General features: G+C 42.4%; 1 protein-coding gene across 3 annotated transcripts in view; it reads left to right on the forward strand.

The window, feature by feature from the left end:
- The first annotated feature begins 501 nt into the window (after nucleotides 1-501).
- JAZF1 (JAZF zinc finger 1) overlaps nucleotides 502-24,654 on the forward strand; it is a 284,997-nt gene continuing 260,844 nt past the window's right edge. The window contains exons 1-2 of one of the 3 annotated variants that reach the window (XM_037890500.2): nucleotides 611-899; nucleotides 5,887-5,997. In XM_037890500.2, coding sequence (XP_037746428.1) covers nucleotides 785-899; nucleotides 5,887-5,997 — 226 coding nt within the window. In that variant the 5' untranslated portion in view covers nucleotides 611-784. Of the gene's footprint in view, nucleotides 900-5,251; nucleotides 5,307-5,886; nucleotides 5,998-24,654 lie in introns of those variants that run through there. The other 2 variants (XM_037890501.2, XM_007053643.4) reach the window with 2 other exon arrangements.

A 24,654-nucleotide genomic window follows, 5' to 3' on the forward strand; every position in this document is an offset into this window, starting at 1 on the left:
TTTTTATGTACCCTATTGTAAAACTAGGCAAATATCTAGATGAGTTGATGTACCCCCTGGAAGACCTCTGTGTACCCCTGGTTGAGAACCATTGGTTTATACCATTTGGTGAATTGGTACAGTGGGTCCCCCTCTGTGATCCAGATAATGCTACTGTTAGTAAAAATAAGCAGTCATAGCCTATTCCACAAGTAGTCCCACTGATTTAAGTGAGGCTAATTATGGTGTAAGGTACTAGTTGGAGTCAACGAAGAGTATTGCAAATTGGTTTTATGGGGCAAACAAAAATGAGCTCTTTTTAATTCCCCACCCCCAATGTGTTACTGGAAAAAGTTAAATAAAGTTACAAACAAATGTAACATTTCCCCCCTCCAAACTTCACATTGGAAGTCACACCTCTCTGTTGTATAACACAGCCTCTGAGCCCTGAAGTATCTATGTGAACTGCTGCTAAGTCTCCCCCTGATAAGGTGATGAGTGTGGCCTGGGTCCCTTGATCCTGCTGCTGCTGGAGGAGGCGGTGGCTGCTGGGGTAGCACAGCTGTTACAGCGCAGCACTGGTCCCTCCTCCCAGCTGCGGCTGCCTCATCTCCCCCCCACCCAGCCCGTCCCTCCCCTCCGCCGCTCCCGACGCTGCTGCTGCCGCCGCGGCCACCTCCTCCTCCCCACCCCCTCTCTCTCTCTCCATCTCTCTGTCCCGTTCCCCCTTTCCCCCGCCTCTCTCCGCCCTGCCGCCGGCGGCCCTGGCAGAGCAGGCACTGCAGGGGGATCTCAATGTAACACCATGACAGGCATCGCCGCCGCCTCCTTCTTCTCCAATACCTGCAGGTTCGGGGGCTGCGGGCTCCACTTCCCAAGCCTGGCTGAGCTCATCGAGCACATTGAGGACAACCACATCGGTGAGTGGCCGGGAGGGGGACCCCCCGCAGCGCTGGGGCGCGGGGTGCATGTGCAAGGGGCGTGGGGCTGCATGCCGGGCACGGGCAGGGCGGGGGGAGAAGGTGCCGGGGTGGCTGCACACTGGGCATGGGCGTGTTCGGGGGGGGAGGCGTGAGGTGCAGGAGGCGGCATGGCAAGGCGTGGGGAGGGGAGGCTGGGGCGGCTGCACACGGGGGCATGGGGCGGGAGGAGAGGGGAGGGGGGCCCACGCTGGGCGCCGCTGCAGCGGGGAGTTAGTTTGCCTTGGCAGGAGGCAGTGCGGCGAGCCGGAGGCGGCGCGGGGAGGGGGGAAGAGGAGGACGGGCACGACACGCCGCCTGCTGCTTCCGCCCCGGCTCTGGCTGTCAGCGCTCCGGGGAGGGAGGGAGCGAGCGAGCCGCGGCAGCCATTCCGCTTCCTCCTCCTCCTCCTCGCTGCTGCTGCTGCGTCCTGTCAGCGCTGTTGCTAGGTGTGGTGGGGAGGATCGGGCGCTGCCTGCCCGCTGCAGCCTGGCTGCCCCGAAGGCGCCTCTCCGGGGAGGAAGGGTGTCGGGGAGGCCGCCGGCTGGGTGGGCGTGGAGCAGGGCCCCGCCGGCGGGGGCGGAGGTTAAGCGGCGGCGGCTGCTGCAAGGGCGAGGTCTGCGTGCGGCTGGTGCCGCGCCTGGGGTCAGGAGACGCAGCCGGGGGAAGGAGGAAACCCCTCGGTGCAGCGCGGGCGGGGATTCCTCGGCGCTCTGCTGCTGCCATTTGCGGGTGAGCCGCGGCCAGGCCTCTGAGCCGGGTCCCGCCGGCGGGGCGTGGGGCTGGGCGCTGCGCCTGTCTGGTCATCACCTGTAGGACAGCTCGCTCCCCCTCCCCCCTCGGGACAGCGTGTTGATCAGACAGGCGCTTTCAACAAGTCCCCTGCCTGGGATGCCACGGTCCCGAGTAATTCTCCGGGAAGATCCGCCCTGCGCTCGCTCCGACGGGAGTGGGGGCAGGGATTATGCCCAGCGCACTGTGCAGCAGGAGGTGGGGTGATGACTCGTCAGTCTGTTGCCTCCGGGAGGGTGCCCCTGGGTTTGTATCCGCACAGCACTTCGCGGTTACGTGCAGGTATGAATGTGTGAGGAATGACCCCGGATTTGCTGTGCAAATTCAAAAGTTAACACTATGAAAAAGTTTAAAAAAAAAAATCTTTCGGTTAATATGTGAGCCAAAGATAAAACGTGAGGCCTATCTTCTGTACATGGAGTTTTCTTAGAATAAACTTTGTTAAAAAAAAAAAAGTTTAGCAGATCCGCTACATTTTTTTTTAATTGCTGTCTAGAATGTAATACACTTGATGCATCACAAGGGGAAAAAAAAGGTGGGTGGGATACTATGTTTTATTGGTTTCAGAGTAGCAGCCGTGTTAGTCTGTATTCGCAAAAAGAACAGGAGGACTTGTGGCCCCTTAGAGACTAACCAATTTATTTGAGCATAAGCTTTTGTGAGCTACAGCTCACTTCATCGGATGCATCCGATGAAGTGAGCTGTAGCTCACAAAAGCTTATGCTCAAATAAATTGGTTAGTCTCTAAGGTGCCACAAGTACTCCTTTTCTTTTTATGTTTTATTGGGCCAACTTCTGTTGGTGAGAAATACAAGCTTTCATGCTTACACAGAACTCGAAAGTTTGTGTCTCTCACCAGCAAAAGTTGGTTGAATAAATGATACTACCTCACCCACCTTGTCTTGCTAATATCTTGGGACTGACACAGCTACAAATTACACTGTGTTATCAGACCTTATTTTTGTTGTCCCATTTAACAGGGGTGTTACAGTGACTTTTAGGCTACCCCTTCTGTGTAACTGCTTTCCTATGTTTTATTAACAGAATGTAAATTAAGCTGTCAGAAATATAATTTTCTTCAAAGTAGAAACTTGACAGGTTAGTGAATCCTGATTCGTTTTAATCTGAAAGAGGACTAAATTATAAAGAAGGTGTAAATAATTAGATTTGCTATGATTCAGTAAAAAATAAGTAAGCAGCGTGCTACTATACAATGATGAAACACACATGCTGTTCCATTTTATGACTTCTTTAATAACCAGGCCGAAACATTTGAAAAAAATAATTGAAATTTTGATGAAGTAATAAACTTTAAAATTAGACTTAAAATTGAGTGTCAAATGCTGTATTAATACAGTGTTATAGGTGAGATTTACATTGCAAAACAGGAAATTCCAAGGTATGTTTTCCATAACCACACACTTTTACATATATGTGATAAAATCATATACAGCAGCCATTCTCTAACTTTCAGATTTAGCACGCCATATCTCGAACTGAAAAATACATAGTATACTCTTGTTATAATCTTAATCAGTGTTGTTATAATGGATTCTCATTTTGATACTATATTGTAAACCAGTGATTCTCAACCTTTCCCCATATCATGAGCCATGTTACAACAGGAAAACGTTTTGGGACTTCTCTCCCAACTAGACATAAATAAAGGGAAGGTGGTCATGACAGTCCATTCCCGTTTGAATCTGTTTGCGCTCCCAGGTTGGGAAGTCATACTATAAACGAAGCCACATACCACCTGATTGCGGCCTGTGGACCGTAATTAGAGAATCACTGATACACAGTTGTACAGAATATTTCATATGCATGAGGGGGAAGTTACATTAGGCTGAGTTACCTTAGGAAACTATACACTTAATTTCCTAATATTTGTGCATTTAAAATTAATATTACATTAATATATATATTTGTATGTAATGCTTTTATTTTCTCTAAAAGAAAATTGCAATGGATCACAGATTAAATACCCACACATACGTTCATATCAGCATGTGATATGACATTGCTTTGAGTACATTTATTTGAAGGTTCTTCCATATGGGATCACACAGTCAAATAACATTACCCAAATGTGTGGAAAACAGCTTATAGTGCTTGTGATTTTCAAACATCTATAACATTTATTCTGTATCAGTTTTATACAAATATGTCAAAAGTTTTTTTTTCCTGTTGGAAGCTGGTAGCCACTGCACGGGCTCAGAAGTCTGTCATGCTGAGTTTGGTGCAGATTGGATCTTAAGTGGATTTCCAATTTGATGTTTTAAAAATACGTCCTATTGAAGTTGTCAGTAAAATCAAATGGAAAAATTCCTACCTGGTGAAGAATTCTGAGCTAAATTCAACCTCAGTGTAAGTCACTGCAACTTCATTGAAGTCAGGGATTAGTTTGACTTTGTTATACCCTCAAGATATATGGATGCAACCCCCACTAAACTCATTGGGAGTTACATGTGTTAAATTGAACACAGGTCACAGTTCTTTCAGACTAAGACCCTAAAAGTTCTTCCACATGAGTAAGACCCCAGTACTCTCATGGAGCAGCTTGAAAAAAATCCTGACAAAACTTCCTGAACTTTCCAAAACTCTTCAATTTTGTCATGAGAAATTTCACCTGAAAGGGAAATTTTTTGAAAGGTTATAAGCATCTGAAAATGGGGGCTTATGAGAATGTCTTCACGATGTGTGTGTTGTGAGCATAATACTATAATATTCTCTGTATATGTCAAAAGCATTCTCAGCACAATCAGGAAGGGATTAATTTTGGACATATAGAGTACATGGTAATATTTCTTTTAAGAATAAATGATGATTTTGAAGACTTCTTTTGTACTTTGTATAAGAATAAAAACAATAGGATTAGATTTGATTGTATTATTAATTTTAAAAAATTAAATAAAATGTCCTGGGTAATAGGTATGCAAACAGTTAAGGTTTATTGTTAATTTAGACTTGGTCCTGCAATCTGTTTTGTGTGAATGGATCCTTACAACATGGAATCCCATTGGTCTGCCCATATGAGTCAGATTGGAACACTGGGGTCTTAAACATAATACACAATTCTGATAGTGTATATTTTCATAGAGTTACAATGAATCTTGTGTAGTAGCAAAATAATTTATTTTAATTTGATCATTTTGCACTGTATGTGGAAGGGGGGAGCTACAAAATGTATTTTAATTCCTCAATACTAGTAAGATCAGTTTTTGCCACCATTATTCATAGAATAAGATACAACTTACTGTGATTAAGGATAGCAAAAACTGACCTTTATATTTTGGCACCAAAATTCCCTTTTAATATTTCTCATTGTCATCCACTGGCACTTGAAATTTTTGAGAAATTCTGTAGTTGCTTTACTTACTTAGAAATACAAAATTCATGAATGCAAGTGTGACAGAATTTGATGTCTGTCAATAGATTTTTTTTTTTTTTGGTAAAGCCTCAATGTTAATTTTATGTATTAATTGGTACCTACAGCAAGCAACTGCCATAAAAGATAGATGAAATAACTGGTGCAGATGAGCTGGGAGGATTGCCATCTCTTTCTGTGCTTGGCAGGTAAAGAATAATTAAACTCTTGTTTGGTGCCACAGACCCATCCCAATGCTGCAGTCTGGTTTTATGACTGTATAGTGCAGCCTTCTGGGTTGGTTAGGCTTACTCAAGAATAATTATCTCAGGCCTATCAAAGGGACCCCATTTGCAGTGGAACCAAATTCTGAAGGAACAACCCCTCCATTCCATAACAGTGTTAACTTATTCTGTCGCCATAACAGATAACCCTCATTCCCATCCTCTGCCTCCACACAAACACACGTACCTACAGTTTCTAGATGAAAATACTCATTAATGTAAAATTCATCAATGATTATTTTCTATGGTAATTATTTTCTAGGATTTTTTTATACCCTTGAGATGGCCTGGCTCTACTCAGTCGGCTTTGGCTTCCATGATGTTGTCCAGACTCAGAGCCTCCTTCCCCATATGTGTTTGAGGAAGCAGGGATGATGGAAGGTGCGGGGAAGGGAGGGTTGTAGCCTGCTTTGTGGGATCATCTCCCTGCCTCCTGGGGTTTGGCTGCTATGCAGGCAGTCCAGCTCACTAATCCACACATTTGACTTTCCTACTCCCTGGCTAGAAGCTGAACTTCAGCTGTGGCTCCCTGATCCATGGAATGGCACAGAGGGCATGGACTCTAATCCAATTAACTCCAGTTTTGGAGTGTGCAGGGAGTCAAGGGCAGCTACAGGTAGGTCCCAGCAGGGCAGGAAGACTGAAAATAAAATGTTTGGTGCTTGGCTTCAGCAGAATGGCAGATTCCACAGGAGACATGGTCGATACTGTGGTCCTATCCGATTGTATTAGCTTTGTGGAAGGTAGGAATATGTGGTAAGGGAACAGATACAATACTATATACAGTCTTTCATTTTGCAGAGCAGTCCTTAAATTCATTATGATTTTCTGATTCAGATTTAAATTTCATCTTCTGGTTTTCTCACAGTTGCTGAAGCCTACTGCGTAGGTCACATTACTGGCACTCTGTGATTTGATTCTTCATATTCTACTTCTTACTAGCACTTTTCAGTAGTTGAACTCCAGCCAGAAGAGCATGGCACACTAGCTCCCTGAAGGTTTAACCGTGCAAGTATCATGCTCTTTTGGTCTTGGGGTGCTCAAACAGAGATTCATTTAGAATTCTTACTCATATTATTTATTGCATCAGTTTTCTTACCTTCATAGCTTCCGTTGGCCCGAGTTTACTATTTCTCCAGTGTGCAGATCAGGTTGGTGCTGATATCACACTGTGTGCTAAATTGATTACCTCTGTGGGAGGGTGGTGGGGGAGAGTAGTGAAGAATCAAGGCTGAGTACATTCTTCTCCTTTGTGAGGGTTGTATGATATAGTACTTAACTGAGATTCTGAAGCATCAAAAGGGAATCTTTCAGCCTTTCCTTGTACTAAGGCCACACAAAATAGACAACTTACAGTAACTGAATACAGGTTTCAGAGTAACAGCCATGTTAGTCTGTATTCGCAAAAAGAAAAGGAGTACTTGTGGCACCTTAGAGACTAACCAATTTATTTGAGCATAAGCTTTCGTGAGCTACAGCATCCAATGCATTCGATGAAGTGAGCTGTAGCTCCTGAAAGCTTATGCTCAAATCAATTGGTTAGTCTCTAAGGTGCCACAAGTACTCCTTTTCTTTCTAGTAACTGAATAATTCAGTATAACTTGCTCTAGAAAATACAACATGGTGTTGCTGCACGTCCTCCCGGTTAGCACCATATTCATATGGTGTCTTTCACTGTCAAGACTTAAAGCTGGAACTTTTTTTTTTTAATGGAAATTTTTACTCTGTTCCCAAACATTGGGATTGATAATGGAAAAGGGTAAGCTGTCACACTAAGTAGTGGAATTATTAGGAAAAAAAGAAACCCGCAAAAGAGAAATTGAGTGACATAATGAAGGCAGAAAAATTTGGGCACAATATTTTCAAAGTGATAGAGGAAAGCACAAATCAATCTGGATATTCTAATATGTAGCTCACCAAAGGAAAAGAAAGTATGTTAGTTCTGAAGTTCAACTGTGCTAATCATTTCTGGATCCTGATGCCTTCATTAATTTCAAGCCCTCATGAAACATTAAGGCAAAGGGGTCTATAATCAAGGACCAGAAAGCTGAGGTAAAAAAAAAAAAGGGGGTGTGTCTGTGAAAAGAGAATTCCCATGACCTGCGTGCATAAAGCTTGCTCAAAACTAGGACTTACAATGGTCAACTTGGGCTGTATGCTCACTTTGGTAGTAACAGGTGCTAGAAACAATAAATATAGAGAAAGAGAAAAACTTAAGATATTGCATGGAAGAAGCTGTGGAGTACTCAGTAAAATGCAGATCTGAAGTGGGGACCACAGTGTATGAAAGAAGCAAGAATCTTTTCTGAGCCCCTGCAGTCTGGCACAAAGGCCACCTACCCTTGCCATTTGCTAATGGCCCCAGCGTGCTTAGATTTCCACAGACACATATATTGGTAATACCTGAATTCTGCTGATAGTACAGTATTGCTGTTCAGAACAGCATTAACTTAATATCAGATATGTGTAATGTAACACTTTTACCCCCCCAGGGTAATGTACAGATTAGCATCTGGTGTTGTCATGACCAGTTTTTCATTTTTGGAGATTCCTCACACTTCTTGTGCATCAGCTGTGTGAAATCATTTTTGTATTGAAAGTTAGTATGGCAGCATCATATGTAGGATGTTTTGTGTAGTGTATAGAAATTAAAAGCAGGTTTTGTAGTTAGTTGCTACTTTTTCTGCCATGTAGCTTGCATGAACATATGGGCCTTTGTGTGCAATAAAACAACAATCAAACATACATTCCTGTTATAAAAATATTAATAATTGTAGTTAGTCTCTTGATATAAAAGAACTAGGAAAACAACATCTCATACTTTTAATCAACAAAATAATTCCTAATAATGATGCTGGACAAAGACTAAAGATACATTTGTATTAAGTTTGCACCCTGTCCAGTATTTCCATAGCTGTAATCTTTGTCATTCTTATATCAATAATCAAAATCTTTGCATCTGGTGGTGTGGGAGATACAATTATCTCTAAAGGACCTAATCTTTAGCCTTTGAAGAGTGTGGGGAGGAGAGGCCCAGGCAAAGCTTTGTCTATGTTTTAAATAGTGATACTGACTTGTGATTCTGATCAGCAGGGGTGTAGCTGCTTCTGCAGATTTAGGGGATTTGCTCCTCAATCATAGTTGCTTTGTCAGAAAGTCTTTTGTTATCTAAGAGAGATCTTAAAAGAAAAACAACAATCCAATCTACTGAAAGTTATGTCAAAAGTACTATCAGTGAATTAGTATGTTTAAAATAAACTAAATCACCTCTTTTCCTCAGCTTGGATGATCACTCATTAGGTGAAGATTACTCTTTTTTGTTCTGTTACTGGGCATATACCTTATATCATAGTGGCTTATATTTCAGGAGAGCATTAAAAATTGTGTTGTGTTCAGGGTGTTGTGCCCTGAAAATGTATTTTTAAAATCTCATTTATATGCACTCAATAGTCTTAATCATCCAGGCCTACAGTGCCTTCTCTCTTTTGTGTTTGCATGCCTATGTGCAATGAAACTGTTTTGAGACCCACTGAATTTTTTTATGCAGTATGGCTTGACTAGTTTTCATAGCCACTGATCTACCATCTTCTGCCACACAAGGTAGTGTTCTGGAAGATGAGACCTGTCATCTCTAGTTCAGTCCTTTTATGGTCTGAGAAGGGACTCTGTAACTGGACCAGTTCTGAATTTTTAGCAGTGCAAAACTTGTCCCCAGCTCCATCAACAACAGTTATATCAACCAAAGAATGTAAGTTCTCTCTTATTCTGCCACCAAACTTCTTTCAGCATCATGGTTTAGGTTTCAGACAAAATATGCACATGTGCTATCTTTCTAGTTTGAAAGAATGAAGCAAAACGAGAGAGTAAGCTCTTTGGGGGCAAGGGAACATCTTTTTAATATGGGTCAAATTTTCAAAAGCACCTATGTGATTTAAAAGTCTAACTCACATTGAAAGTCAATTCTGTGAATGATCGAGTGAAACTCACTGGGATGTAGGCTCCTAAGTCACTTACACTGTTGAAACTTTTACCCTCTGTGTGTGAAGAATGTCTAGCCCAAAGGGGCCCCCATAATGACTGGAGCACCTATGTGCAACTGCAACACAATTAATAAGGAATAGTAAATGGGGCTTATTCTCCTAATGTTTACAGTAGCATAACTCCATATACTTCAGTTGTGTTACTCCTGATTTATGCTGGTCTAGCTATAGTCAGTGGACCTATGAATTTTACATTGGTGTGAGAGGAGAACTGGACCCCAAACATTTCTTCTGATTTGGTCAGTAAAATAAGGGAAGGCATATAGGAGGAACAAAGCAGATCCTGATGTTTGTTTTCAGCCTTAATTGCATGGTGCTTGTGATGGTATCTAGAGAATGGGAACATTCTTTATGTAGTGAGGAGGTAATTGTCCCTTATTATTCACTGAATTATCCTTCCGTCACTAAAGTGCTATTGGCTGATGACTGCAGTGACCTTTTTCAAAGTTAATAGACATAGAATGAAACCCTCTTGACATCTGTTTTAACCACCCTGATTTTTTTCCAACATATTGCATATTTATGTTGGCAGTGATGAAAGAAGCCAATGGGAAAGACATTTTGATTATATGCAGTTCACCATCCAATAAAAATGGCACAGACAAATCCACTAATATTCATATTTTAGTTAGTTATTGTTTGTTATCAAATACAGATAAAGATATTTACCAGATTTCATTGCATGCTCTCAAGGGTTATTGTTTTAAAAATGCTATCACATCCAAACAAACTATGGCTTTCCAGGTCCACCTCTGATTCCCTTGAGTTTTATTTAGGATTTGACCTTACATTATCGTAAAATATAAATATTGTTACTGTCAGAAATTCATTCTACATCCATTCACGTGGAGGCTAATGGAGCTGTTTTATTTAAAGATGCAATGACATGATTTTTGTTGCTGTAACAAGTGTTCTCATATTGTGGATACCATTGATGGGATTTTTTCATGGCTTAATATTTGATCTATGTGTTTTACAGCAAAAGCAGATGAAAATAAACATTTGTAACATGTTGCAATGTCTGATTTTTTTTTTCTTTCGAGGATTTATGGATTTAAAGCCTGACCAGCCCCTTATAGAGTCAATAGGAATCTTTCAATTGATTCCAGTGGGATTTGGAGTAGGCCCCAATTGAGCTAGGAAGGAATACTGTACTACAATCTCTATTGACTGTTCATCATTTACAATACTGCATCCAAGTAAGTCTGGAGGTTAGACAAGGGAATGTTTGATGTCATCTTCAGTTTAACTCAAAGGCTTCATGCCACATTGCACTAGCATAGAACATATTTAATAGATAATCTGAAAAAATTTGCAATAGTGTGTTTCTCTTCCCTGGAAAAAACATAGAAAGGATCATGCCTACTAAACACAGAATGTGAGGATACTGTTAAAGGTAGGCTGTAACTCTTATGAGAAATAATATAAAGATGATCAGGCGGCTGCCCATAAGATTTCTTTTTCATCTTTCACTTTGTCTTTTCTTCATGGAATATAAAAAGAGGATCACCAGTTAAAAACAGTTCTGTTTTCTGAGAGTGAGAAGCTGATATGGATCTGATTGTGAAAGTCTTATCAGAGGTACCTAAGGATGTTATCTTAATCCACCTTTACCTCAACTCTGTAATCAATCTTATTTGTCATCCCTCTATACATGTATACACTAAAAAGCCAAGCAAGTGCTCAGAACCATTTTGTGTTACACTGTAGTGCATTTTTTATACAAAACAAATATGTGCATTGGATAGCTACCCACTTTGTTTATTTTACAGCTGTCCTGAAAAGGTTTGTGTTTCCCTGTTAAGATACTCTTGTGAAATATGGTGCTTAGCTTCTACAAACATTAGAATCTTAATTTTTTTTGTTTGGTTTTCTTCGTATGTATTAAAAATATAGTAAATAGATCATATGAGAGAGAAGAATCTGAGTAAGCAGCCTTTAAATGAATTCTGCAGTACTTTATTTATTTATTTTTTATTTACTAATAGATCGGATGGAAATAAAGGGTACATCTGGTAAACCAGCCATATAAAATGAATCCTTGATCCTAAAAGGAGGTCTCTGAGCAGTTAAATGATGCATATTAGTTGTTTAGTTTTAATTATTCTATGTACAAAATATGATTATCTTGAATCTTCTGAAAAAGCTTGTTTTCTCAAAAAGCTAAAATTCATTGTACAGTAGAATGGAAAAATAATAATTCTGATCATTACACATGGTTTAATTAGTTCTTTGATATTAACTCTTTTAATAGTATGTACTCAGCATTCCCAGAATACCACTATTATCATGGTCCTTTTATTTGCTGCACAATGGAAGTAGAAATCTTGACCTAAGGCCATGCAGATGGTGCCCTAATGCTTGGTAGCTGATCATTCAGAGGCGTGTATACGCACTAAAATGCACCACTATGAGCATATTAATGTGGTGCTTGACTTGAACCAATGTGATTTAGTTTTGATTTTTGATGTAGTATTATATTGTTACCTGGGCTGACCAAAATTTAGAAGTTGATTATGCCTTTTAATATTCTCTCTGTGTCTTGGTATGATAATTGAGGAGGAACTAGAATTGCTGTGTTCCTGAGTAGAGTCTAGAAGGAATGAGAGAGAGAGTGTTCAGAGGCTTACTACAGAGGACTCATCACCTTGTTCTCTGGGCATAGATAGAAACAACATCACTTTTATAATTCAGAAATCAGAAAAAACAACCTTGAAAACAGAGTATTGTACTGCATACATATTTGATATCATTGTCAGCACCTGAAGATTAACCTTGCTCCATTCTGTGATAGATAATGTACTTGGTGGCACCTGTAAACAAAAGGACTTTGTTTCCTGTGACTGGTAGTTTTATTACAGTCATTTCTTTCTGATATAATCCTTACCTGGACTGTAGATTTGGATGATGCACCTTACATGAGTCTGCCTTTGAAAGACCATTTAGAAGCTTCACCTGGTGTAGAATTCAGGTGTTCACCTAGTTACTGGTGCTAGCTACAGAGTGTGTATTACTAAAGGCTGCATTTGCTTTCATATGCATGTCAAAGTATTGACATTAATCCTTAAAGATCTCTATGTCTTAAGTCTGGACTACTGGAGAAATTGCCTCTCCCACTATATGCTTACATGGAACAGAGGATGATATGGTAGTTATAAAAAACAGTTGTCAAGATCCAGAAGAGCGTGGGAGAAGCAAGATGATCTGGTGGCAAGCTGCTGTGATAAAGCCTGACACTTCTTTCCACTACCAGAAATGGAGGAGGGTAAAAGCAGGTGGAACTGTGGCAGGTGCGACAGAAGGGGCGAGAGAGGGTCTGTAGCATTCTTCTTTCTGCTCTCACACCCATGGATATTTATCTGTCCAAAAGCAGGCCCCTGGGTTAGGAAGGTGGAGATAAGAGGCCAGTTGTTCAGTAGGAAAATGCTCCAATAAACTTTTTGCCTTCTACCCACTTTGGAGGGAACAGTTATAGCGTGTCAGAAGAGCCTATGACTGCACAGGCTTCCAGGGAGGAGGGTAGATGTCCAGGATCTGCACAGCTTCCCTCCAGGAGGAGGGCCTAGGGCTCGAGTCTAGTGTCGTCAAGAAGTTTCCTGCTTCGGGGAGGAGAGTGCATTATGTGGTTTCCTGTGTGTTCCCTTCTCCTTGTGAGCCTTTCCTTGTATCTGCCCACACTAGAGAATGCTGGCATTTCCAGGATCAGTTCAAGCACATGGAACACTTTTGAAACATGTGACGTCCATACACAATAGTGCTTCTAACAACGTTAGGACTGCTTCTGAATGTTGCAATTTCCCTAACTAGTTAATTCTGAATTAGTTCAATGCTAAAGTAGGTGGGAAGCATGGGCATTGTAGCTGTATCAGTTAGTCTTGGCGTTTTGTCCACCTTCAGCAACCGCGCTAGACAAGATTGCTCCTTTTTGGGGCAACCATCCAGATAGTCATTTTACCTGTATGTAATACCCTGCCTTCACTTCAGACATCTATAATGTACACCACCTCATCAGCATTCACTTCCGTGAGATTGCTCTGTTCTTGTGCATACTGCTCTCCACTTTTGGATCTGAACATTTGCTTGTCACAGAAAAGCCTCCCCGTTGTTTTGCTGCCAGCTATCTCAAGGTAGACAAGCAGGGCTTTCTTTGCTTTCTGGTCTGAGGCTATGAGTAAAGTCTCCTTTGAACTCCACAGCCTGGACACCTTGTTTCTGGTCCAGGTGTTATCATGTCTGACTGAGTCTGGTGTCTGTCATAGAGCCAGGACAAAACTTAAGTACGTGGAAGTGCAGCTTAATGAGGTATGAGACAATAATTGGATGTCCAGATTGGGAAGGCAGACCTGTCATTTCTATAATGAGTTTGAGCATGTGTTCAGCCCCAAAACATCGATCAAGTCTGAGATTATGGTGTGCAACACTGACACACTTTGTAAAGCGTCCAAGGGGAAGAAGTTGGAGAAGCATAATAAGGATAGGAATAAGTAGTGCACAGCCTTTTGGACCTGCTACTGAAGGCTGCTTTTGTGATGCAGAGTCAAAGACTTGACAGATCTGGCATGATCTTTCCTAGGATGATTTTATTGTGTATTTGGGCAGGGCACATGGTCTGACAGTTGTGTTAGTACTTCAGAGTGCAGGCTGATGTAAGGGTCAAAGTAGCTACCAGTAATGGTGGAAGTCCATCCCCATCCTCCACGCAGCAAACAACAAGGATATGGAATTCCACCTGACAGAAGTGTCACTCCTCAGTGAACAGGCCTGGTTCCTCATCCACCACTGTCACTGATGTGGCAAGTGTATCCTTGTCTCCTCCAGGTTATTTCCTGAAGTCGTACCCTCATGGTCATTGTGCATCCATAGAATCTCTTTGTGAGTGCTTAGATACCATTTGTGATGTGTGGCATGCAGAGATCCACACCTTTGCCATCAACTTGGCTTTAGGCCGCTGCCATGTTTCCTTATTGTGTTTGTGGAAGTGAGGGTAGATGTTGAAGAGCCCTTGAGCTCCCTATTTGACAACTGAATGCCATTGTTGCAGGCCACATTTTTGATGCCTACATGACTGAGAGAATTCTTGCCAGTTCAAAAGCCAAATCTGTTTGTTTCTGTAAGCTGCTTACCAGGCTGGCCCCTGGCGTCTGCTCTTTCATAGACTAGTCTATCCATTGCTGCTTTCTGTATTCCATTTCTTAAGGAGCTGGAATACATGTGTAACATTTTATTTCAGTTCTACAACAATACATACTCCATGTTAACAATAACAATCTAATATCTGTATTTATATTTCCTTGTGAAATCATTAATGGGGGGAAAATAGTTAATGAGCTTGCCTAAGAATAAAGTGTTCCTAAACCAAACTGCTTGTTCATTATTTCTTCTTCTTCCTTTTTTTTTTTTTTTTTTTAATTCTCTGCTATAATCAATGACACCAGTTTATGTGGTGGACTGACTCGCAAATTTCAGTTTAGAAAGCAAAGTGATTATCTTAATATGAAAAATGTATTTGGAACAGTTAGCTTCTCTGGGGTTTTTGTGGGTGCATTCTTATATCATAATATTGACTAGTTGGATTTTTAATTGATTTTTTGCCTCTAAGTTGACATTACATGATGAATTTTCATACCATTCTGAGTTATAAATCACATGGTTTTTTCTTTTTTTTTAAAACACAACTAAATCAGCCATTGCTTTGTCTGAGCTGTGCACATTTTAAACGTTGCATTTAAAAATAGTGAAACAGATATAGTAAAAGTGAGCATTAGCTGATAGATTAATTAATGATCTGCATAAATGCTGGAAGACTCACTAGCTGTATTTTCTCTGTAAATGTGAACCTGCAAGTGCATTATTAAAAATTCCAACTGTTTTAGAAGGAAAACTCCTGATTCTAAGGCATTTCTATTTGCTAGACTCCCAGTGATTCGTGGAAAGTGCTGCTTGCATTGTTAATGGATACTTTTCATCCAACCCAACTCTTTCTCAGGGAGCTGCATGTTAAGCATTGTCTCCTTTCTACACGGAAACACTGGGAGAGGTGGCACTCTGCCCTAGCACAGTGATACTCAGACTGAGGCTCTTTCCCTAGCACAGTGATACTCAGACTGAGGCTCGCGAGCTGCAAATGGCTCTTGAATGGTCTCCTGCAGCTCTTTATGATTTAAATACTGTGTGATTTAATTATTAATCAATCAGGGTACTACTCTTACTGTTGTTAACCAATTGTAGTGGATAAAATAATAATACTTGGTCAGTCAATTTGCACGCATGGCAGGACTAAGTATTATCTAGACCAGGGGTGGGCAAACTTTTTGGCCCGAGTGCCACATTGGCATTGCGAAACTGTGTGGAGGGCCGGGTAGGGAAGGCTGTGCCTCCCCAAACAGCCTGGCCCCTGCCCCCTCCCACTTCTCACCCCCCTCAGAACCTCCAACCCATCCAACCCCCCCTGCTCCTTGTTGCCTGACCGCCCCCTCCTGGGACCCCACCCCCATCCAACCCCCCCTGCTCCCTGTCCCCTGGCTGCCCTGACCCCTATCCACACCCCTCCCCCCCACCCCAAACCTCCGCCCCCATCCAACCTCCCCTGCTCCCTGTCCCTGGACTGCCCGGACACCACCCCCTATCCAACGCCCCCTGTCCCACTGCCCTGACCCCATCTACACCCCCACCCCCTGACAGCCACCCCGGGACTCCCACACCTATCCAACCGCCCCCGCTCCCTGTCCCCAGACTGCCCCCGGTATCCCCTGCCCCTTATCCAACCCCCCTACTCCCCACCCCCTTACCATGCTGCATCTTGTATTGCAGTGTAAATATGCTTATGGAAAATAATTCATATGTCTATTTGTGTGTGTGTGCGTATATTACAAATGTGGGGTGTTTATTAAAATCAGTTAATGTCTCCTTCAGAAGCCTGTATAAATATTAAGGATGGGAAGTGAGAACTGAATGCAGGTGGTAGAAAGGGCCCAGGTTTAATCTGGTGTAACATATTGACACAGATAGGCGGGTTTTTGCTGTACACAGAGACAAATACTTGCAGCACTGAAACATTAGGAAGACTGAGTTTAATTGTTTAAAATAGCTCATCTCATCTGTAATTGGCAAAGGATGACTACATAATATACACACATGGGATTAAAACAAAACAATCTTTCTTCCCTTGAGGCATTGTGCTGAGGACTTGTAAAAGCTCATCTTTGTCCCATATCTTTCATTTTGCTATCACCGCCCTTAGGATCCCAACTTCGGTCCCAAAGTTAGAAATCATAGTCCTCCTTCACCTCTAAGAAACTTTTTCCTCCCACCATTTCTTTGTAAATCTGCTTATTACTCCATGGCCACAAACAGGCATAGAACTCAGATCCCCCTTCTCAAAAAGAAAGGCCTTATCTATCACTTGAATGAAAGGAAAATCTCTGTTAGCATTTTATGTCCTATGACACACAACTGAGCTATTCTGGTACCCTCCAGTAGAGGGCACTGATACACATAGGCATGCAGCAGACTGGCAGTCATCTTTCTCTGTACAAAAAGTAAAAATTCTTTGTGTTCGTGGAGGTGGGGGTTGAAGGGAAGATTTTCTTTAAAACCTTCATTGGCTTCTTATAAATCTCTGAACCCAATTCAAACTTGCCTACCTGTTTTTTGTTTTATTTTTCAAAAATCTCCATAACTCACTCCACCTTATGTCTCTGACCTCAGTACTGTCACCTCCTATGTCTGCTGACTTTGTTCCTACTTTCTGCTCCTCTCTCACCCCCTCTTGTCACTTTCTGGATGGGAGATGACTTGTTCTTCCCTGTCTGACTTGGAGCTCTCTTTATTTTCCAGTCCCCACATCTCCCACCTGAAACCACTGAGCCACTTTCTTCCATTAATTATGCAATTCCCGTTACAATATCCTGATAACTTATTCTGTGCAGTTCCCATTACAATGTCCTTATAATTTACGCTTTTGCTAATGAGACTAGATCCTCTCGTTAGTCCTTCAGTTCTTTAATGTAATTGCAGAAATGAAAAAATATATTTGTTGGGTTTTTTATTTTGCCTGGTCATTATTTCTGAACAGCTGATCATACTTGTGTTGACAGTTTTCACCTGAAGTGAACCCATTGTTGTATGTGTCTCCCTTCCTACAACAGTACAGCAAGCACAGTTAGTGCTGTGGTGCCATCGTCCAGGGAGCAAGGAGACAATAGATACCCTAACCTGTACTGCTCTGCACCCATTCTTTTTCTTCCTCCATCTCTGAAGCATGGAGCCTTGGCCTTAGTTCTCTTTCTGTCTTGCTCCCACTCTTCTTTTCCTTCTAATTCTCACTCTCTTCTTTCCAGGGGAAACAATGAAGCTATGAATGGAGGGGAAGGAAAAAGATGAAGAAATCTAAAGTTGGGAAATCTAAAGCTCTTAGCTGGGGTATTTGACCCTCAGTAGCCAGCAAGAAACCCTCCAAACCCAGTTTGGAAACCCTCTACTTTGGCTTTCCTGGGGTATCTGTGGAGCCCTCTGTGGGCAGCCCAATGTTGCTTCCTGACAGTGGGGTTCAGGTATCCATCCCCTGCCTGATCCCTCCTCTGCACTGTTGGGTCATGGGCCTCGTCTCTCTACATGTGGGCACCCCGACCCCTATCCAGCCTCCTCTGAAATGACTTGCTGGCCACCTCCTTTAGCTCCCTCTTATTCATGTCCAGTTCAGAGCCTCCATAAAAGCTGTTTTAGCCACTATGCTGCTCAAGCCCTGTTAGTCTCCTTTGCTTCTGGGTCCCCCTCCTCTGCATGCCTCCTCCACTTCAGGCCTCCTTGGTCCTCTTTCCAAATTTCTCTTTGTTTTTCCAGAGTTGGATTAAGAAGGGAGTGATCCAGATGTGGATGTGGTTCCTGTTGAATCCTGAGTCCCCTGTGCAGTCTGCATCCGAGACAGACCCTTCAGTATCTCGCAGTCTGGAAACTCTATTTCTGCACGCCCTAGCTGATCTCTGCCTAAAGAGGCAATGTTCAAAAGCTCTCCTTCCATCATGAGAATCCAGATTGATTACATTCTCTGCTCAGCTGCCCTAGATGTGACAATACAGGAGTGGGAGCAGGAAACCACCAACTTTGCATGTTTATTCCTGCATTTGGAAGACTTATTTGGGGTGGTGCATGCCAGAAACATGGTCTCTTCCGGTTCTTCTGGAGTATAGTAGACTTAGCATGGTTTAAGTACAGCCCTAAAGTCGGCACATTCAGGGTCCATTCCTCTGCCACTTCCAGAGTCCGTGGCTCCACTGAGAGTTGAGATGTTGGTTCCACCACCATCTCCAAAAGCCGTCTTTGTTCCTGGCTGTTCCAGAGATTTGCTATTTTCACAGTGATCCTATAGGTAGGCTGGATCTCTGATTCTGCAGATCTTAATGATCCTTTCCTGTCAGCCCTCTGGGAGACTGCCTTAACGACTCTTTCCTAGTTGCCATCATCTTTGCTGGATGGGTTGGCAAAGTGAGCTCCCTAATCATCTTTTCTCTTACTGTCCACAAACAGTTTTTCTTGAGATGCTGTATCTTTGCCTGCCATTGGAATTCATCCCCAAGTTGAACACTGAATTCCATTACAAGATCATTATATTTCCCCACTCTTGATTCTCCCAAGTCAAGAAATCACTCTATTGGATGATAAAGTTGTTTAGAATTACATAGGCAGAACTGTGAGAGTCCAGGAAAGCACAGCAGTTATTTGGCTGGTCAATAAAATATCAGCAACATGTAGAGAAATTAGGCCCATTACCCTACGGTACTCTTGCCAGAATACTCTTGTATGCACATAGATTAAGAACAACCATGTAGACCTTGTTCCACACTGGTAGAGAGCCACTGTCCTAGAGAGGTTTGCACTTTGAACTGTGAGAGATCCATCTCTGAAGTGTACCTGGTTGTTCCTTTACTTTTTCATACAGCACTGTCAGTTGAACTGCTCTGCATCACAAGACTCCTCCTTTGGGCACAGGGTCCTTCAGAGGGCATGGTAAAATAAGCCAGCCCCCTTGGGCATGCTTCCTTCATGGGCTAACCACCTGACTGTTGTAGGATAGGAGAAGAGAGATGTATGATAAGGCAAAATTACTCACCGGTAACTCTGTTTTCTCTTCTCTCATCCTATATCCCACCCTCCTATTTCCTCCCCTCTGATGCTTAATATTTCTTGTTTCCCTACATAGCTCTGCAAGCTCTGTAAGAGGAGGAAAGGCATGATGGCCTGGGGCTTAGGTAGACAACAGTGGGGTGGAAGGGTGTCTTACAATGCTTTTGACTCCTTGTTTCTTGGTAGCTGGTACTATAGTAATAGACTACAGTAATTGACTATTCTGGATGATGTGAAACAGAGTGGCCAGTGAGTAATTTTCCCTTCCTTTTTTTCTTATTAGAATATTGAATGATAGTTATCTGTTGCTTGCTTTAAAATATTTTTTTCATTATGAGGTAGAAGTTTTTTTAAGTGGCTTTCATGATCGTGCTCTGAGGATGAGGGGAAAGCAGTGGACGTGTTATTCCTTGACTTCAGCAAAGCTTTTGATATGGTCTCCCACAGTATTCTTGCCTGCAAGTTAAAGAAGTATGGGCTGGATGAATGGACTATAAGGTGGATAGAAAGCTGGCCAGATCGTCAGGCTCAACGGGTAGTGATCAATGGCTCCATGTCAGTCCTGGGGCCAGTTTTGTTCAATATCTTCATTAATGATCTGGAGGATGGCATGGATTGCACCTTCAGCAAGTTTGCAGATGACACTAAACTGGGAGGAGTGGTAGATATGCTGGAGAGTAGGGATAGTATAGAGAGGGACCTAGACAAATTAGAGGATTGGGCCAAAAGAAATCTGGTGAGGTTCAACAAGGATAAGTGCAGAGTCCTGCACTTAGGACGGAAGAATCCCATGCACGGCTACAGACTAGGGACCGAGTGGCTAGGCAGCAGTTCTGGAGAAAAGGACCTAAGGGTTACAGTGGATGAGAAGCTGGATATGAGACAACAGTGTGCCCTTGTTGCCAAGAAGGCTAACAGCATTTTGGGCTGTATAAGTAGGAGCTTTGCCAGCAGATCGAGGGACGTGATCTTTCCCCTCTATTCGGCATTGGTGAGGCCTCATCTGAAGTACTGTGTCCAGTTCTGGACCCCACACTACAAGAAGGATGTGGAAAAATTGGAAAGAGTCCAGCGGAGGGCAACAAAAATGATTAGGGGGCTGGAGCACGTCACTTATGAGTTGAGGCTGAGGGGACTGGGATTATTTAGTCTGCAGAAGAGAAGAATGAGGGGGGATTTGATAGCTGCTTTCAATTACCTGAAAGGGGGTTCCAAAGAGGATAGATCTAGACTGTTCTCAGTGCTACCAGATGACAGAACAAGGAGTAATGGTCTCAAGTTGCAGCAGGGAGGTTTAGGTTGCATATTAGGAAAAACTTTTTCACTAGGAGGGTGGTGAAGTACTGGAATGGGTTACCTAGGGAGGTGGTGGAAAATCCTTCCTTAGAGGTTTTTAAGGTCAGGCTTGACAAAGCCATGGCTGGGATGATTTAGTTGGGGATTGGCCCTACTTTGAGCAGGGGGTTGGACTAGATGATCTCCTGAGGTTCCTTCCAACCCTGATATTCTATGATCAAGTGATATGACACAGTATGGGTATATGACTTTACTCAGAGGTTGTTTCTACTCACTGAACAATTACAAAAACCAAAATCCTGCCATCCTTAGTTAAATGAAGCTTCTAAAGATGTAAAGGATGGCAGGATTTGGCCTACGCTGCCACCTGTAGTCACAGAATATCGCATAACATCATGGTGTGCAATAGGATATGTCATCTGTTAAGTATTGATTGATTGGCTCTCCAATTAACTGAGTAATTGATTACTCTGACATCATGTGTCTCAAATAAGCCAGTATGCTTGTTGTGGCCAAGATTTTAAAAAGTGACTAGTGATTTTGGGTGCCTCCATTTTTGGATGTCCAACATGAGATGCTTCAAAGGAATGTGATTTTCAGACCCACGCTCTGAAATTCAGGATCTGATGAAGTGGGCTTTAGCCCACGAAAGCTTATGCTCAAATAAATTTGTTAGTCTCTAAGGTGCCACAAGTACTCCCCATTCTCTAGGCTCTTTACAGTGACTCACGGTGGGCACCCAAAGTCACTAGTTACTTTTTAAAATCTTGGCCTGTATGTTTGGCCTACACAGAGCTGGCCAATTGTTGTGTATAAAACCTTATATTGGCAGGAATAACAAACTTGTAGAGTTCTGAGTGTCACTTTTCCCACTTAACCACCTGGGCTAAGATACAATATGTGCAGTAGTTGCTTCATCCTTCTTTCCAAAAGTTATTTATGCCAGTAGCTCAGGGGATCGCCCAAAGATGTACACTACATAGAATAGGATTGGAAACACGGTGGACCACCTGCTTCTGCAGGAGGCAAGGCTTGTCTGTGTTCTATATTAGGTGGTAGTTGAGTGATGTAGTTAGGAGAAAGTAGTGTGGCCGCAATTCCCTTTTAGGGTTAGTGTCGTGCAGAGGGTATGTTGCTGCAATATGAAAGGCATCCAATAATGATGAAATGACCACCTTCTCAGAAGGGCCCAAATTATGTAGTCAGTGGCTTAGGGACATATGGATGTTCTGGCAAATATCTTGATTTGAATAGGACAGGGAAAAGTCTACATATGTACACCTGGCATCCCTCCCTCGGTCACATAAATACAGTAATAATGAGAAAGGAAGCCAAGCATTTACCAGGTGTAGCTGAGTGCTAGAGAAACCACAGTGATTGGTGCCATTTAAAAACCTAAATAGTTAGTGTAGTGGCTTGTGGTATCCTTCTGCTGTTTGTTCAGGGCTTGAAATTGAGGACTAGTTGTGGGCACTTCCTGAGAATGGGTAAGTGCCCACATTTCCCTGCCATTGTGCAGGCCTCGAGTGCTGGTGCACCTCAGTCCCGCCTCTTCTCTGCCTGTGGCACATCATCATTTAGTCTCCTGTGGGCTGTAATACCTTTCCATTTTGGTTGTTGGGTTCTGTGTGTGGGTGGTGGTGTTGGCCTGTGATATCAGGAGGTCAGACTAGAAGATCTATTCTAGTGGTCCCTTCTGGCCTTAAACTCTCTGACTGTGTCTTTTCTTCTTTGGGGGCTGACACTGAGAGTCTGTGTGCAGTTGGTTGAAATGATCAATTTTAGTGTTGAGGCAGCAGCTCCAGCAGAAGCACCCTTCTGATGAATTATTTTAACTTTGGATAAATTAATCTTCTTTTGCTGATATGTACTTTATTCCCTTGTTGCTCTGTTAATTTCATTTGACTATATTGAATAGATGGGATAGGTAAAAGCAATAATTCTAGTTTGGTAAACTTTGGTTATATGCGGTGTCTGCTGTAGCTAGCCAATAAACGTCAGCATTCTGGAGTCTGAGATTTGACTTCTGTTCCTTTTCTGTAAATCTCAAGTGTCTAGGAGCAGAACATAAACATGTGGAAAGAGAATGTGTCCATCATAAGGACCAGTGTGAGTGAAATGGCTTTTCAAGCACTTTTTTCCCCTGTTTGGAATAAGACCTAGGAATGTGTTCGTTTCTTATCTTGCTTATCACATGAAGTCCAACTACTCTTGGGGGGCTGTTAGACCTCCTTGTGGGAGATAATGTCCAACATTAGCATGTTTGGTTTTGCTCTTGTGTGTTTGCAGTTTCCTATTATGCCATTCACACTCCTCAACCCTTATGACCCTTAATACTTGGAATAGCTTTTGTGCACCTGTACTTCAGTCTCTGAAGTGGACTACCTTTTGAACCTGACATTGCCTTCACTTCAGCAGGAATCTGGATGGGAAGATGTAGAATAAAGTAATAGGTTTGTTTTCTTTTAAAGCAAAATCACCCTCTTTTGGGCAGCACCCCCCCTCATTTTGGCATTTTGCACCTAATACAAATGTAGTGTGCAGCTGGTGCAAATATGTATTCCGGGTGGCTGCAGCTGGAGAACCATCATGTTGGTGTTGAAATGAAAACATCACTATTTCTGCCATGGATGGGATGAAAAGATTTAATCCAATATTGTAGGTGGGAGAAGGAAGGAAATAGTTATTAAGTAATTTCTCAGTACAAAGTAAATACTTTAACATTGAAGCAGAAGAATTGTTGGTTTAGCCATGGAATATAGTTAAAATGATGGGTGAGTGTGAGTGTTGATGCTTGGCAATATCTTGCATCAATAGCTGTTACAAGGATTGCTAGCTCAGTTTACCACTGAGGAAGATTATTAAGTGCAGAGAAAGTCAACGAAGTGCAGAAAATCTGCACAGGCCCTTTTGTACCTCGCTTACACTGTGATTCCCCTTTGTGGGAGTGAGGGGACGTGGGCAGAGTGAACACTCTATTCCCTGCATGGGCCAGAGGGGGTTTTGTACCCATCTAAAATAGATCTTTATAAACTGGCTGTGGGAGGTCTATTGGTTTGTGTCTTATATGGATCCATTGGCCCCACATTCCCGCACAGGAGTAGAGGGGGACAACCACCATATAGCTGGAACATTGTACATAAAGTTGCTGTGCTGTGACTCATGGCTGTTCCCTTCCTCTCCCCGCACATGTACTCCAGTTTTTTTTCTTAGTTCCCTGCCCAAAGCCTGGTTTACTTGAGCTTTTTGAGGAGGGACAAGTATGGGCATCAACGTAGACTTTCTCCTATGACACCAAATAAAAGTAAATGCTGCTTAGCAGTAACATTTCAGTTCTGGTTTTCTGGTAGTGATCTTTGCAGTAGCATCATTTCTCTTCCCACAGCATTGTCAGTTTTCTTTCTGTACTGTATAAATCTTGCCACTGAGGCTTTGGCAGCTGTTTCTGCCCAATTGGGTAGGAAGGAGAACATTTTAAACTGTCAAAATACGTGGGCAGGTGAGGTGAACCATAAATATTTACACCAGCTGCCAAGTGTTTAGCTTCCAAACTTTGTGTTGTGTCTACAAGCTTTAATTTCAGAGCAGTGGCTGCAAGACTGCTTTTGAGATGAGGGATTATTAAGAGCTTAAGGACTTCTTATTTTATTTATTTTTTACATACATATATATCTGCCTGCCTGCTGAGCTTTCTATTTTTGTATATCTTCTTGGTTTTCATGTATGCACCTCTTTCTTTTTTCATTTTCCGTTTAGTCACAGATTTGTCTGGTTAGTGCTGTAAATTCAGCAAATGTTGGTCAGTTTTATATTGT

This window comes from Chelonia mydas, chromosome 2 (assembly GCF_015237465.2).
Source record: "Chelonia mydas isolate rCheMyd1 chromosome 2, rCheMyd1.pri.v2, whole genome shotgun sequence".
NCBI lineage: Eukaryota > Metazoa > Chordata > Testudines > Cheloniidae > Chelonia > Chelonia mydas.